The 17,100-nt window shown below is 38.7% G+C and overlaps 1 protein-coding gene across 2 annotated transcripts in view; it reads left to right on the top strand.

Moving 5' to 3' along the window:
- Window positions 1-466: 466 nt before the first annotated feature.
- ankrd33ba (ankyrin repeat domain 33ba) overlaps window positions 467-17,100 on the top strand; it is a 28,892-nt gene continuing 12,258 nt past the window's right edge. Inside the window, exons 1-2 of one of the 2 annotated variants that reach the window (XM_017716435.2) lie at window positions 467-747; window positions 974-1,799. In XM_017716435.2, the coding sequence (XP_017571924.1) occupies window positions 1,365-1,799 (435 nt within the window). In that variant the 5' untranslated portion in view covers window positions 467-747; window positions 974-1,364. Of the gene's footprint in view, window positions 1,800-17,100 lie in introns of both variants that reach the window. The other variant, XM_017716427.2, reaches the window with a different exon arrangement.

The raw sequence follows: 17,100 nt of genomic DNA, 5'->3' as shown, positions 1-17,100 counted from the left end.
GGGGAACTCCACCAGTTTTTCAAATATAAAAGACAATCAAAAGTTTTCTCGTGTTGGTTTTGGAACGTCAGATCTAGCGTGAGGGGTGTGGCGCGGGGGGGATTCCCACTCGTGAGGGGTATACCCAGGCCCGATCGGCTCGAGAGAAGACAAAAAAACCCCGAATAGATAAAAACGAAACTGAAATCGCGCTCAAACAGCGGCGCGGTGCAGCTGGCAGACTCCGCGCTGACACTTTGCTCAGAAACTGCGCTCATGTCAGAGGAATTAGGGAGAAAAGTGAGGCGACCGCGGCTGTTCCGGACAACTATGACAACCAACTGTTTAACATGGACATGCCCTGGACGCTCTAATCCCAGAGAGACATGAAAACAGCACGAGCGAACGAGGGAGGGAGCGGGACAGCGGGAGGAGGAGGAGGAGGAGGAGGAGGAGGAGAAGAGGGCATCTAATCGGATTATGGAGCTTCAGCACAGTGGCCCGTACTGCTGTTTCTAGCTACAGTGGAGCAGCAGCACTTTTGCTTTCAGTCCTGTTGGTGGACGATTGTATTTACTCTGGAACTGCTCGCCAGTCACTTTTTGGGGGATTTCTCTTTCTCTTTGCGTCTCTCATTCGCGCTTGGTGCTTGCCAAGAAGAGATCACACCACATGGAGATGTGAGAGGATGGAGATAACCAGCGATCTCGGCTTGGACGGTTCATATTTATTGGGAGATATTAGAATATCACTAATTCAGGGGCAGAGGTGGGTAACTCGTTTCATTTCCTCAGTAATATTGTCATAAAGTCAGATTTAGATTTTTTTTGCTTTCCTTTCAAGTGATAATACTCATCACTCCTACTGAGTCTACTTCTTACTCATTAACGTTTACTATTCTTTTACGCTTCATTATGTTACACTGGTGACAGCATCTGCACTGCTTTGCAGTTTGTCACACTGCTGACTTTTAAGCCGTTTTCCTCTTTTTTAGGCCCCAAAGCAAAAGAACATCTCCAAATTTCAGTCCTCCTGATACTTTTTAGATGTTCTAAGAAGCTCCACTGCAGTTCTTCTTAGTACTAGGGTTATTTACCTGCTGCTTTGCACTGCTACAACTTCTATGCCAGAAACTTCTGACTTAATCATTATTTGACCAAATTCTGAACACTTTTCTTGAGTGTTGATTCACTCTACCCACCTCTGTTCATGGGATGAGAGTCCATACCAAGCACCCATCTGAGTTCTGAGCAAACCTTTTTTGCTCACTTATCTTCTCCACCTTCTCCATCTGTATGACTTTTACAGTTCTTAACATTACCAAAGGCACTGTGGAGCCTCATGAGTAGCAATCCTTCTTTGAAGATTTTGACCTAGGGGGTTAAATGTTGGTGACATCGGACAGTAGGAATGGTGGAGGGTCTTCTATGGCCAAAGCTCAGCTTATCCACCGCGCCGGAGCCGCTTCAGCCCGCGTACAGCCCACGATACCCGAAGAGTTGGTCGATAGCACCGATGACGATCACGATGAATACCTCGGTTCTTGCAATATCGAGGACGATGAAGAGGGAGACTACGAAGAGTACGACGAGTTCTCCCAGCTGCCCGACACCAGGAGCATCACCTCAGATGACTCCTTTTACCCGCCGGAGGACTTGAACGACTTTGAGGACTTGGAGAGGAGCCCGTCTCTGGAGAGCGAGGTGGCGCTGCTGAGCTTCTTCCAGGCATGCTGCAGCAACCAGGCCCTCACGGTCAAGTTCATGATACGACGGGGCGTCACGGAGGACGAGGTCCAGGAGACCGACCAGAACAATAGGGTGAGTGGTCTGGGTGTGTGGGGTTTTGGGGCTGGTGATATTGATAAAATTCGATATTGTGATATGAAGACAACTTGTCTTTTTGTCTTTTCACACTTCTCACTTTAAAGTGGTTTATAAAATCATTATTTCTATTTATATAATGATTTACCAACATCTCTTCTCTCCTTGGAATTAAACAGACTGTTTTTGTTACTGTGCCTTTAAGACTGATATGTACATGAGAGAATTTTGAGGGAAGTTCAGTTTTGCACGTTATGGGCCGTTAATGTTGTTCATGGGAGGTTACAAATATACCACATAGGAAGTGATGTAATAACTGTAGGTCTTCTGCAAAGCTGGATCCACGTGGTTGTTATTTTAGTCGACTCTGTATATCATTTCCTCGTGATAAAAGATAAGACATTAACGTAGTTATTACCAAATGTAAGGGAACTGAAAGAAGATTGTGTGCATGTCATCATTTATTTGGAAACACTACTTTAATCACTGGTGTAAATTCAGTGGATGTCTTGCATGATGACAAAAACAAAGGGATGTCAGGGCAATACCACCTGAAAACCATCCAGGTTTGTGACCTGCTTTAGGAGTGAATTAACCCCTCGTGGGATGTTTCTATTACACAATCCTGCAATCATAACTCCTTGACAAAGCCTTGACCATGTAGTCACTCTGTAACAGGCCTCAGGATGTGGGTTAATAGGTTAAACAAGTCTCACTGGTCTTTACTCTTTGCACATTTAATGAGCACTTCAGCTCAAGAACGAATGGTGTTTTGTAGGTGTAATAAATTGTCCAGCATCTTTGTTTAACATTAACAACTGAATAAATCTGCAGTGCAAAACTGCAGAGGCTCATACAAAACAGAGCTGAGCAAGCAGAAAATAGGAAGCTGCACTCGTTTTGTGAGGAAAGATTTTTTTAGGATTCCAGAATTTTTCTAGCATGAGACAAAGTTATTCTAATATTGTGTGATTCTGTATGCTGACTTTAATTACACATGAGAAATTTATATTGAGGATATTTTTGTTGCAAGAAACAAGACTAGACTTAATCCTTGTGAATGTCTTATTATATAATTATAGCGACAGTGTATATTAAATTCTTGATTCAACAAATCATACTTCAGTAAAATGGGTTATTATTGTTATTTATTTATTTATTTATTTTATCCTAAAACAGGAAACTATGCACTCTACCTCCATCTTTTCCATCTGTTTTTTGCAGCCAGCTTGCAGATGTGGCTCTCAACTCTATCTCAGTAACCATAAAGATATGCTTACTAATCTCCATTTTTATCTTCGAATGGAGATAAAAGCTATGAAAATTCCATGGCAGTGTAAACAACCTGTCTCAACAGGCCGTTGTCCTTTCTTTCCATTTCTTTTTAAGCTTTTATTTTCTGGCAGGAGTCAGCCTGCGAATCATCTTTTTATCCCAAATTTCCCTTCCAGCTTAAATGGTACATTCTGTCCCTGTCCACATGCCAGAACGTAGTTGCTGCAGTATGTAAGGTCGAACGGAAAAAATAAAGAAGAAGCTGGTGAATAGGAAGCTTCAGCCTTGGTTTGCTTTTGGCTAACATAAGTAGAAAAACATGTATATACTGCAAAGGCATACTCCAAAAGCCAACCCATGCATAAACACTGTGTGATGACAGCAGGTAGACTACCTAAGCAGGTATAAGTCTACCTAAACTAAACTTTAAAAAAAAAAAAAAAGACTATGATATTGTCTTGATATTAGTATGAAGCTACATTGTATCTATAATGCATACATTTCAATATGACATACTTTTATTGCATAGCAAATATTTAATTATAGCAATTTACCTTACAGCACTGTTCCTCAACCCTGCTCCTGGAAGCCCAATGCCCTGCATATTTTAATGTTTTCTCTGTTCCCAGCACACCTAATCCAACAAATCAGCTCATTAACAACCCCTTACTGAGATGTGGGGTTGTTAAAGCACGGAAATACTAAAGTGTGCAGGGAAGTGGGCCTCCAGGACCAGGATTGAGAAACATTGCCTCACTGCTTCACGCATTATACTATTTAAGCTGACATAACTGAGTGTTTTGAAGTTGGATTGATCTGCTGGCGCTGCTGTCTGAAAGTTATTTTATGTTCAGGCTGGTGTTTTAAATCCCTTTATAAATTTATATAACTTTTACTTCACAAGTACTCGGTGGCATATTAAGAGCTCATGAAAAAGCTGCCAATGCACTAACCTAAACTTCCGTTTTAAACAAACAGTTCTACTAATTGCAGATATGAAATTCATCCCAATTTAGCATATACAGTTGTATGCAAAAGTTTTGCCACCCCTGGTCAAATTACTTGTTTTGTTTATTCATTTTAATGCGCAATTATTGTTTATTTGCAAAATTTCAAATGTTGTGAAAAACATTAAACATAAAATGTGGTCAGTGAAAAGCTTTAAGCACATTTTATATTTTAATGTTTTTGTTATTTTCAATATGTGATAGATTCTGTGCGCTATAATTTGCAGAAAAATGTAATTGAGCAGGCTTCGACAACCCGAATGTTAAGAAGAGCCATTTTGTCCTTTCAACAAAAATCAAAGCACCTTGGGAGTCGTAATATTTTACGTCCATTTTGTAGAAATACTGTTTTGCCCTCTTGCCTGAAAATATGTCTTAATATGTGTTATTTAATGTCCTAGCAGAGACTAAAAAATATAAATGAAAACACAAACTCACCTTGCTCTGCTTTAAGCTTTAGCTCAGCTATAACCTATTTTCTGACATCTCCAGCAGGAAACTTTTGATCAATGTTTGTCTAAATTCTTTCTATTCACTTTTTGTTAGCTACCAGCTCTGTGAGACTGTTGTTTGTGTTGCTATGGTGACCTGTAGTCTGTGTGCCAACCTTCAGGCTTAAAGGGTCAATTAGCAGTTATACATTAACTCCAGTCCATTTAAGACCATTTATTGTTAAAACAGTGTTAGAACGATCAGCAGAGCTTTATTTTATTGCAATGGAACATTAATTTGAATACAATTGTATTAATTTAAGGTGCATTAATGGTTCATGCAATGCAAGACATTTGTGTCCGACCACAAATGCAGTGAGAGATGCTGCTGTCTTGCTGTCCACTTATGATTAGATCACTCAAGACAGATGTTAATACTAAGCATGAACAGGGCCTCAGAGTCAAGAATGAGGCCTGCATTTCATTCTACAGGGTCCCTAGACAGTACTTCCCATATTAATCAGCTGGAATTCCCTTCACTGATCACAGGGTGACAGTTAAGTGAACTTCAGCTGATTAAATCCCCTCATTCAGAAGGTCCTACAATATCATTTTCAAACAGGCATGCAGGACTGATGGCTCATTTCTGATTAATGAAAAACTGTAGTTCAGTATTTCTCTTTTTCGCAGTTTGGGGTTTCTCTGGAACAGAACATCTATACTCCCTGTGGTCTGGAATCCCCTTAAAATATTAATTTCCTGATATAGTCCACTTTGCACTTTGTGTTTAGAATATACACTGGCTCCTTCTGCTCCTCAGGGCATTCCATTCAGAATGGAAGCTTCTTAGGAGAGCTAAACCCTCCACACTGTGTAGGGCTTGGAAATAACCTGCATTTTTAATGCACTTCAGTGTAATGTTTTTATTTTTTGAAACCAAAGGCTCTGTAAGTGTTTGATTTTACCCTTAGTGGCTGTATTCTAGTTTGAGTTTTAGTTATGATTAGTTCATTCAACCACACCTACTTCCAATTTAGGCTAAAATATTTAGGCTATAATATTAATAGGCTAATATTGATATAGTTCAGACTTGTCCAACACTGTTGCTGTCAAAATCTTTTAGTTCAGCGTAATGCCAACGTCAAAAAAAAGTCCCTTCAATGATCCTTTCAAGCAGCTGCCACATACAAAGGCTTGATTTATGTCATTTAGATTGCACTATGATACTGTATGTTTACTTCCTACACTGAATCATCAAAAACGGTCACCGAGCTCAGTTTTGTTGTTTGGTCTAAATAGATAGATAGATAGATTCAACTTTATTGTCATTACTCAGTATAAGTACATGGCAACGAAATGCAGTTAGCATCTACCAGAAGTGCAATTAGTAGCAAATAGTGCAAAAAGAGAGTGTGCAAGTGTGCAATAAATAGGCATAGTGCAACATTACAATATATAGAATAAATTACTTATAGATATGCAAAAAAATAGATTATAGATGTGTAGATATATACATGAACATGTTGGAGATGTACACTGTATAGAATAACTGTTGCGATGTGTTATTTACATGGCAGTAGAATGTTACATTTGTGCAGTGGTAATAATGATGAATAAAATAAAATAAAACAACAGCTCTGATTGGTGAGTGTAGTATGAAAGGCAGTGTTCATAGTCCGCTGTGTGCAGTATGAGTGGTAGTGATATCAGCGAGGTGTGGAGTTCAGCAGAGTGATTGTGGAGGGAAAGAAGCTGGACCTGAGCCGACTGGTTCTGGCCCGGATGCTCTTGTATCTCCTCCCGGATGGAAGTAGGTTGAACAGTTTGTGGTTGGGGTGGGAGGGGTCCTTAATGATGCTGTGTGCTCTGCACACACAGCGCTGGTGGTGAATGTCTTTGATGGCAGGGAGCTGCATGCCTGTGATGCGCTGAGCAGTCCTTACTACCCTCTGCAGGGATTTCCTTTCCGCCACAGTGGAGCTACTGTACCACACGGTCACACAGTTGGTCAGTATGCTCTCGATGGTGCATCTGTAAAAATTTGTGAGCGGTAAAGCTTTTACCGCTCTGTAAGAAAAAGTACTGAAATAACCAGGATCATGACTTCTTGATACAATTAAGTATTAGGATTGATCTTAGGATCAAGGAAAGAAATACATCTCTCAGAAATGAATTTGGTGACTGGATGAATATTATTAAGCTTTAGAAACTGCTGGCTTGGGGCCACAAGTAAAACTCCAATGCAACTTTAGTTGGTTGAGACTTACATGAAACTAAATTGCACTTCAGTTGCATAATGTAAATCGTCCTGCAACTCACTTGAAATGTAGCTGTGACGGTTGCACTAGGTTCAAATTCATGGAATAAGTTTAATGAAACAGCCAATCAAAATGCCAAAAGCACATCAATTGATCATATCACACAATTCTATTTTAACTGATCAATAGACAATAAAATAAAACGGAACATTGGACGACTGAAAATGATGTCCTGCTTGATCTGATGTAATGTTGGTAGTTTTGTCAGATTCCTTGATGTGCTTCTATGACAGGATTAGTGAGGCATTAATACAATCTTATTGACTATGTTGCACAGAAAGTAAGTTGCATGCAACACACAACATGCAATTAGTTGCATGAAAGTAATCATCATGTTTAGCATCATGTAAAGGCAATCATTTGCCCTTCTTCCACCTAGTTTACTTAAAAGCATTCAGACGTTGCTCTGCACACACTAAGTGAATTACTTGCTGATATAGCTGATTTAAGATCTTTCCATAGCTAATTCAATCCTATTAGCGTGTTATTAGCGATAAGGCAGCCTCCCAGGAGGAGGAGCAAGAAGATTGCATCATAGCATTGCATCTAGCATCTGTGCAGAAGCACAGCGGTACGGCTTCACAACATACAGTTCAAAGTCTGACACACAATATTTCACAATAATGACATGAGAAGTGATGAATTCCCTTACAGAAAAGTCCCATTTTCATATGTGGTGTGCAGAAGCCACATGTTTATAAGTAATTGCATATTTTTTTAAGTTGACACATTTTTCCATGTGATCAAACGAAGGCGTTTTGTGATAACAGTTTTAACGTGAAGTGTGCAAAAACCACATTTTCTTCATATGTGAAATTCAAGTGATGTTTTTGGTGAGGGTTATGATTGTGTGGTCAGCAATACAGACTTTTTTGCTGAGTAAACAACAGCTACTCACATCAGAACTGTAAGCACATTTCATGTTTGTAGTATGTGAGGCATGATAATAGGCTTACTAACTCACTGAACAAATGAAAATATATTGCTATCCTTATAAAACAGGAGAACTGCAAATCCAGCACAGGAAAGCACTTTTCTTGGCTGGCTTTCCGCTGTGAACCTTTCATGCATCTCCTTGCATGTTGTGAGCTGCATGAAACATAATTTCAGCGCAAACTGACAGTTAAACCAAGCAGTTAAAAAACTAAATTGAACACAGCACATTCCCTTGTTCCACTAGTTAGCCAAATTAGCAGCTCAAATGATTTTATGATGTCAGATCATGTGCTATGACAGTAATAAAGGTGTCAGGCAGGGAGTGTTAGCTCACATGAGCTTCTCCAGCATGAAAGTGCTGCAAAAAGTGATGCAATGAAATGATTTGATTCATGTGTAAAATGGAAGCACAGCACATTTTTTTCAGTTTACTTATGTTTGGCAATTAATTTTTTTTTTCAGGTGGAAATGATGCACACATTTGAGCGTTACTTTTTTCAGTGGGAATATTCTTAATCTGTCCAGCATGTGCTCTGCTCATCTGAGGCTTCACAAACCCCACTCTGCATTGTGTAATGCTGTAAAAAAGGTTCTTAGTGCCAAAGCCAAGCTATATTACACCCTTTCCTGTGGTGTAACTGCATAGCACAGCCTGCAAAACGGCCTGAAGGAAGAAAGAAAGAAACAATGTGTTTTAAGTTTTGTTTTCAAAGCTTTTCTTCAGTTCAGTATTCATTAGTGAATGTTAGAGGTGGGCGATATGGCAAAAATATATTGCGATACTGCAAGAAATTTTCATGATACTTGATATGTCACAACATTTCTTTTTTTTTGGATATCTGCTCTGTTGAAACAGAGAAAAAAGAACCAGTAGTGCTGCGTTTAAAAAATATTTAAAAAGTAATGAAAAAATGATCAAAATGGATTATTTTTATTCAATATTTAGCACTAAATCCAGTTAAATGGAAACGCTTTTAGTGGTCAGGTTTGACACCCCTGCACGTCAGCTTTTATTAGTAATCAGGCCTCATCTACTGCATCTGGGCTTCTTTTACTAGACAGGCCTTTATCAGCATGTACAAACTGCTGTGTAAGCAGGACCTTTTTGCCTGATGAGCGCGTCTGGGTAAGGTTGTGTAAGTCCAGTCATAGCTAGAAGAACCCGATGTCCCACTGAGCTGCTTTCAGTGTCCTGCTTCACAAGCAGACAGACACGTTATTACAAAACTCAGGTCAGTTATTCCCTTGAATAAGACAGTCTCTGATGACTCATATCGACTGTATCAGTCTCAATCACACAAAGTGACAAGTGACAAAGGCATGCAAATTTCCTGTTCATCCCCAGAATGTGTGTTTTAGTAGTGAATATTAAGGCCCGACTGATTTGAATATTTTGTGAGAGATACTGATTTTGATTTTGAGATAATGATTACCCCTTATTACATACTAGGGCTTATTATTCAGTAACTAATGAAGTGTGTAATAAACTTTGGGCCTGCTGGTGGGTCCTGGCCATGTAAGGGGGTAATATGGTCAAAAAATGATACAGTCTTGAATAGATTTAGATAAACAGCGCTTTACTGATAACGATTGTGAGTTGTCAACTGTACAGGTCAAATATGATTCACATATTCACAATATGAGTTATCATATTGTGCAAATCTCACAGCAGTAACTCTTTTATAGACTCTTCTGTAAGTAAGTCTTATATATTCTGCTGAATTAGTTAATGTTATGATAAATTTAAACCTAAGACATAAGCTGAGATATAAACAAGCTAAATGGATCCAAAATCTTCACACGTTTCTCTGAAATACATCCTCAACTACTCTGAATGGCTTTGCTTACATACAAGTCATTTAACTACGCAGAGATTGAAAAGAAAAAAGTGGAATTGCTCTATAAAAATGGACTATTCACTAAGGTGGATGATTTCATGTTCAGACAGATGCCAGTATTTGTACATGCCCTTTAGACTGGGAGAATGTGATCTATTCAACCAACAAAACTAACCTGCCCCCAGTGTCTTGTTTTCCATTTAAACATCAAACAAGTGTGAGAAGAGGAGGAAGTACTGCAGTAATGTTTAACCACCAACCCGCAAACCGCTTTGCCCACATCATACCGTTCAGTTTTAGCTCAGAAAACGCTGTAGCGGTACAGTGACCTGTGCCGCTACCACATACCACCATACAAACAACATTTCTTACTATTTCTACACATGACGTGCATTTTCAAATAAAGAGTGATTACAAGGTGGGAAACACTAGACATTTCATGACATTTTCAGGATAATTGATCCTCTGTACATTTTGTATTTAATAATAGAAATTAATTTAATGGCTGCTATATGTAAGTTTGGGGGATTTGGAGACCCCTGTGGTGGAAATCTGTAATTGCATGCAATGCGTGGAAGTTTGTAACGTGTGTTGTACTTCAGACCCCTTCTCCAAGCAGATGAATCTGATGATTGTGAGTGTGTTGAAAGAGTATTCAAAGAGAACTCTGTGGAGGATGTGTCTTCTGAGGATGTGACTGAATTATCTACTGTTGTCATCACATCTGTATCTGTATAACGTTGATTTTAAATTTGAGTCTGTGCGTGTGGCGCTAACGCGTAAGGATGTGTGACGTGGTCCAAAAAAGTCCTGTGAAATCTGACCTGATAGTGACTTGCAGCAGTGCATGCACAGCATAGTTTATTGCATGTATCAATACTCTTTGTATCTGTACAGTTTTTTTTAACCAGAAGTAGGGGTGGGCGATATGATTATGATAAATTATGACACAATATGCTTTCCTGAGCATATTGTGGATATTGACAGTGGTAAAAGAACACTGACTAACTGCATGTTTCATTACAAAGTGAGCATAAGTGTAGATCAGTGTAGTTTGTAAAACACTGAATATAATTCATTATAGTAATGTTTTATTATTATTATAGTATTTATTTATGTGTTGCATTCCAACATATTAAATCTCAGAAAAGTGAAATATTGTGATGCATATCATACATTGTGAAAATGTATGATATGCCAAATATTACCAATATATGACCAAATATTTTGGTCATATCGCCCACCCCTACCCTGATTATGTTCTATAATTTTTTTCTCCCACCCCAATAATCAATCAGAATAATATTCATTTTAACATCAATATAAAAAAGACCTTAATAATGCGGTGTCAAATATGTAATTCAATAGGGACCGCATCCTCTGAACTAGAAAGCAAGTGCAACAACTCAATGGCTCAGTCAATGGCTCGCACGGCTAATCCTTTCTATTTTAAGAGCCGACTAGGCCACAGATTACTCCAGCATGAGACACATATCTCTGTCCAAGCTGAGAGGGGGGAATAAAGGACCTGCTGCTGGAGAGCAGCTGATGCCCCAAATCACACCAGCCTACACCGGGATGGGCAATATGACTTTGTTTATTGTTATCATGATAAGTTACACCATAATAAGCTTTTCAGGTATATCATGGGTAAATGTAGATCTCAATAACAACTAAACCTATAACACAGCAGGCATATATCATAAAAAGCTTTAGACCAATTATTAGGAGCCTGGAAACATCAGGTGTATAGTAACTGCATAGTAACAAGAACTGATTAAATGTCAGTCCATTATGACGTCACCTTATTTCATTCATTTACTTTTGCCAGTTGTCAGATTTTGTCAGAATTGTCAGATTCCCCCATTTCTTCTCTATTTGTCTGTATTTGCAAATATTCAATATAAAACAATTATGGTTTTACCGGTCCATTGTTTTCTGTTCCAACGTGTATATATTGTTCATTGTGATATCCTTAAATTTCATGATGTTATGCTTTTGCTATAATGCTCACCCTGAAGTGGTCATGCCTTAAAGAGAAATTCCACCAATGTTCTGTATTTTCTGCATAATTCAGTAGTTAAGATGTAAACAAAGTCATTCAGAGTGGTTTGAAGTGAGATGGTTCATTGTAGAGAGGTTTAGCAACTCTGAATTCTTTACAGTGATGGTCATAGGAACCAGAGGTCACAATGTCTACAGCACAAATATGGACCATTTTATTTACTGTCCAAAATGTGTAATGTTCAATGATGGTGGTCAATGTGAAAAATAAGTTTTGTCTGGGGACTATTTGTCTCATAGTGGCCTACAGGTACCTCTCTGCCGGTAATAGTTTTTAAAAAGTACATTTTAGGACAAAATCTTCTCTCAAAACTGTTGTGACACAATTTCTCAGGCATCAGGCAGTGCATTCATAACCACTTTGTGTAATAACATTCCGCGTGGGAACTTTTAGAGGTGTTAAACTCTTCAGACGTCTGGTTCCTATCACCACCATTGTGATCAATTCTGACTAAGTTCCTTTAGAGCAGAGAATTTCACACCCAACCACTCTAGATGACTTTATTTCCAAGTTGCTAGTGTTCTCAAACGCTTGAGAATTTTTGAAAAACTAGTGGAATTCCACTTTTATGTGCTTAATTGTATTTTTTTTTAAAAACAGTACTTTTTCCTTGAGAACAGGTTCAAGCTACTTTATCTGTGTTTAACCTCTTATTCTCCAGGGTATATTTTGGTTTGTCCGTCTGAAAATTATTCCGTAACTGCATTAAATGAATGTAATTTTTTAATTTTATGTATTCATTTTTTAAAAGTTCCCCTCAACTTAACAGAAAATGTGTTTTATGATCTACACATGTTGTAATAATTTTTACAGAGCAGATCACTGAAGGGACGCAGTCTGTTTATAGTTTATAGCCCAGATTTAGGGAAAAACAGGTCGACTTTCAGTAGAAAAACAAACTGAGTTCAGCTTGTTTTATTATAAGGGTTTAAAATTCTATCACCATCTATTTGGCTGGGACGAAGACAGTTACAGCCTCATATGACACCCACCTTTTGAATGTAGCTCATGAAATATGAAGATGAATATGAAAGTTATGAAGAATATGATGAAGTGTGTTTTGGAACCACCAGTGATCTCAAGGAGCTGAAGAGGCTAAGACCCTCATGATCACAGATGTTTTGATCTATGCATGGATTTTATTTTAGTGCATCAATCAGCCGTTAACCAGTTCTGACACCTGTGTGACAAGAGTCAGTGTCAGAAACACTGGAGATCTGCTGACAGCATTGCAGAGTGCAGAAAGCGCCTCATGCACTGATCGTCTTGGCCATGTAAATCGCGATCGTCTGGGGTTATTTTTAGGCAGCTGCCTACAGCTGTGTGTCGGTGATGAGAGGCTGCTGACATGCCGCTCCACAATACACACTGTTCACGCTTAACTAGGACAGACTGGCTGGAAAGACAGCAAGAGACATGCCAGCGGGCTCAACAAACACACACAGTGGTGAGCACAGATTGATAAGGGTGTATTGCTCGTCCCTGCTGTATAAACCCTGTTCCACTTAAATCTGTACAGGGCTTCTCTGGATGCTTACGCAGGCTTGTGAGGACTGTCTGTCTAATTCAACTTCTGTAATAACTTTAAACAAACTGAACATAAACTATCCAATATTAGATGATGCACCTTTAAATAACACTTTATTGTAGTCAGATTCACGCCTAGTGTAGTTCAGGGGTACCACTGGGGTGTCCAGATAAAACCCGGTATTTTTAGGGAGGGTGGCAAATTACTTTAAAAAACAAAATGAAACATCAGTTAATAACATTCACAAAATAGCAGAAACTTATTTTGTTTAGGTTCAGAGAAAAAATAATGCTTGTTTTGTCCCTTGTGTCATTTCTACAGCTGAATACTGTGTTATTGGAATTTAAAGTCATCATTAAAGTCATGTGATCCACAGCAACATGTATAACGAAACAAAAATGATCTGCTATATTGATGTAGAAATGTATTTAGGTGACGTTATGATTGTTCTCTAATGTAGAGGTCCAATGTTAACTACTTCTTTAGGCAAAATGAACAAGGCTAACGTTAAGGTTCTGACCAGCAGTCCGTTTTCAGAGCAATGACCAGATTATTATTGAGTACAGTATCATCTGACTCATAAAATATCAGTAACATTTCCCTCGTAACTGCCTTATTAATGATGTCTGACTGTCTATGTGCAAAAGTTCCCACAAACACACTTCAAAATCTTGTAGAAAGCTTCCCAGAAGAGTGGAAGCAGTTACAGCTACAAGCGCAGAGCCAACTCCATATTAATGCCTATGGATTTAGAATGGGATGACATAAAGGTGTAATGTATAGATGTCCCAATACTTTTGTCCATATTGTATATCTTCTTCTTCTTCTTTCGGCTGCTCCCTTTAGGGGTCGCCACAGCGGATCATCTGCCTCCATATATATGTCCAAAATGTTAAAAACAAGTTATGGGAGTCTCAAAATCAAAATTTAGGTCCGCAGAAATAAACTGAGTAAGATGTTGTGGTGTCCAATAGGTAAAATACAATACAATGTCTTCAGTGTTCATCTTTTGCATTGAAGATGCAGCACTGATTTGCCTCATTGGTTCACCCAGCTGGTCCTTCATAGTGTAGGAACTGTAACTCTGCCCAGGACACCTCTGAAAAGATGTACAAGATGTCACAGCCTTGTGCGAGGGGACTTTGTGAATCCAAAAACTTGCCTGATTTCATAAGAGTTTGGTGGAAACATTGAACCGTTACCCAACTGTCACACACCAAAGACAGAAGCGAAGATGTGTAAACTCTCAGGGAATGCGTGGAGGACCACATTACCACACTAGAAAAGAGCTTTTTTAAAATAAGAACTGTAAACCAAAACATTTTGCTGTCCTTAGAGCTATCAGCAGCAGCGTCATGGTGCTAGAAAACACGGGATTTCCCCATTACCAGAGGGTATTTCTCACACTGAAGATGTCGTACAGTGTCAGAAACCACAAAAGCAAGACTACAATTCAATGCAGTTTGCAGGAAGGTGTGATGAATTAGGCATGTGCTTTGTTCAGCCTTGTTTAACCTAATGCCATAAGCAAGAATATCCCTGTGTTTCCAGGGTTTTACATTCCCATGGCTCTGTATTCCCTGATACTTTAACCCTTGTGTGGTGTTGGGGTCTGTGTCTGTGTCTTTGGTAAACATTTTTAATGTTTACCAAAAGATAAAATGATGTGATTTATTATTACTTCAACCTCAGATTCATTGGCCTTTGGTCATTTTCTGTGAAGAACATATAAAATAACACATTTTCAGTGCCTTCACTCTGTTCACCCCACACAAGTATATATTACCCATGTGGTGTTGGGGTGAATTTTCTGAATTTCTCAATAATTCAGTCCTTGGGATGTAAACAAAAACATTTCGCATGGTTTGATGTAAAATGGTTCAAGATTTCTTTACAATGGTGGAGATAGGAGCCACTCTGCTCTCCTCCTTTATGGCCTGCTGATAGTGTGTGTGTGTGTGTGTGTGTGTGTGTGTGGACAACATGGACAGGCTGCTGACTGGCTTCAGCTGCTAAAGGAGAAGCCTACACTGGCCACTTGTGATATTTTAAACATCCAGTATTTTTACATAAACTGTTCTGGCTGTATTGATTTAAAAAAAACAATAATGCGGTGGGTCCACTAGACCACTGAGTAACAAACACAACTCCACACAAGGGTTAAGATGAAAGCATTCCTAAGGTCATGATTTGGGTCCTGGTCTCCCTAAAGGTCACACAGGGGACATTGAGGAGTGGTTGTTTCCTTAGGAATGCACTTACCCTCTGCTAAGCTGGACTCCGTGAGCTAATTAGCTGAGTTTTTAGAAGACAGATACAAGCCAGATGGTTTAGTTTACTACATAAAGCCTAGTTTTAACATAACAAATTGAATGTTATAGTCTTGTTAATATTGATTAACAGACAAAGTGGATGTGTCAATACCAGCTATTTCTGGGCAGGTTCTGCTCCTGAGGTCTATATATTTATATTTACTCAATCCCTCACTGCTCCAAGTGATCACTTGAACTAATATATGGAACCTCCCATAAGATGGCATCAGTATAATAATGGAACTTCCCATAAGATGGCATCAGTATAATGATGGAACTTCCCATAAAATGGCATCAGTATAATAGTGGAACCTCCCATAAAATGCCATCAGTGAGGGCAAGCTGATGATGTTAAAAACAGTACTGAAATGGAGGGTAGATGTTTGCATTAATGGGGAATTCCACCAACTTTTCTGAATTTCTCAATAATTCAGTCCTTGGGATGTAAACAAAAACATTTTGCGTGGTTTGATGTAAAATGGTTCAAGATTTCTTTACAGTGGTGGAGATAGGAGCCAGGGGTCATACACACCTCTTTTATATAGAATGTTAATGATGGTGAAATAGTGGAATATTTAGAAAACTTAAGTGTTCTTGGAGACTATTTTGCCTCAGAATGCCCTGCATGTACACTTAGAAGAATTATTCAAAATCAGTGGAGTTCCCCTTTAAATACCAACATTATGTTTTGTGATTATGTTAGTGTAACGTCATGTTAATGTAAGACATAAAAAGTAGTTTTCTCTGTAACTGAATACAAGTACAAAAATTCAATTTCAATAACACTCAAGTACAAAACTTTCAAAATTGTACAGGAATATAGTAAAGTAAGTCACTCAAGTGTTTTCCACCCATGTTGATGATAAGTGGAGGTGGTGAAATCAAAAGGTGAAATATCATAAAGTAGTTATGTTATAATGGAAGTTTGGGAGGAGGAACTTGTTTGAAACCCCTCCTTCTTCCAATCTAAATTTGCATATAAATTCACTATAATATATAACTTCACATTTTCACCTTCCGTTCCTGTGACAAAGTGTTTGCAATCTCCACCACCACCCCATCTCCACCCGTTCCTCAGTCCTACTATAGCTATGAGGGGGGTCTGGCCTTCTAGCTACAGGCAGAAGCTGCCCAGAACTCCAGCCCAAGATTTCAGAGTTACCCTCTCCCTCAGGCAGTCTTCCCTTGTACTATGACTATGATGAAAGCCTGGTCTGAACTCATAAAGTACCGAGTAATATAATTTGCTCCCCTGCCCTCTAGTGCACAATGACATTAAAGAATAAAATTAGAAGACATTTTTAAGATAAATGTTGGTACAATATAATGGAAGAAAACATTTTGTCTGAAGTAACAATGGTTGTTTAAACCGCTGCTTAGCATCAACTATTCGAAAATAGAAACAACTGATGAATACTTTGGTCAGCTTTGAAAGAGGCATTTGGCATTAGCAAGTCAAATCCTGAATCTGTTGTTGCCCCATTCTACAGTTATGGTGGAAGAAACTGACAGTTTCAAAAATTTTTTTTTCTTAAATGTGTTCTTGAGAAAGGTCCTGAGAAAAAGTCTACATCAGATTCATGACGTG

Source organism: Pygocentrus nattereri, chromosome 24, assembly GCF_015220715.1.
Source record: "Pygocentrus nattereri isolate fPygNat1 chromosome 24, fPygNat1.pri, whole genome shotgun sequence".
NCBI lineage: Eukaryota > Metazoa > Chordata > Actinopteri > Characiformes > Serrasalmidae > Pygocentrus > Pygocentrus nattereri.
The sequence above is the reverse complement of the archived record's forward strand: the minus strand, read 5'-3'. Positions and strand labels throughout refer to the sequence as shown.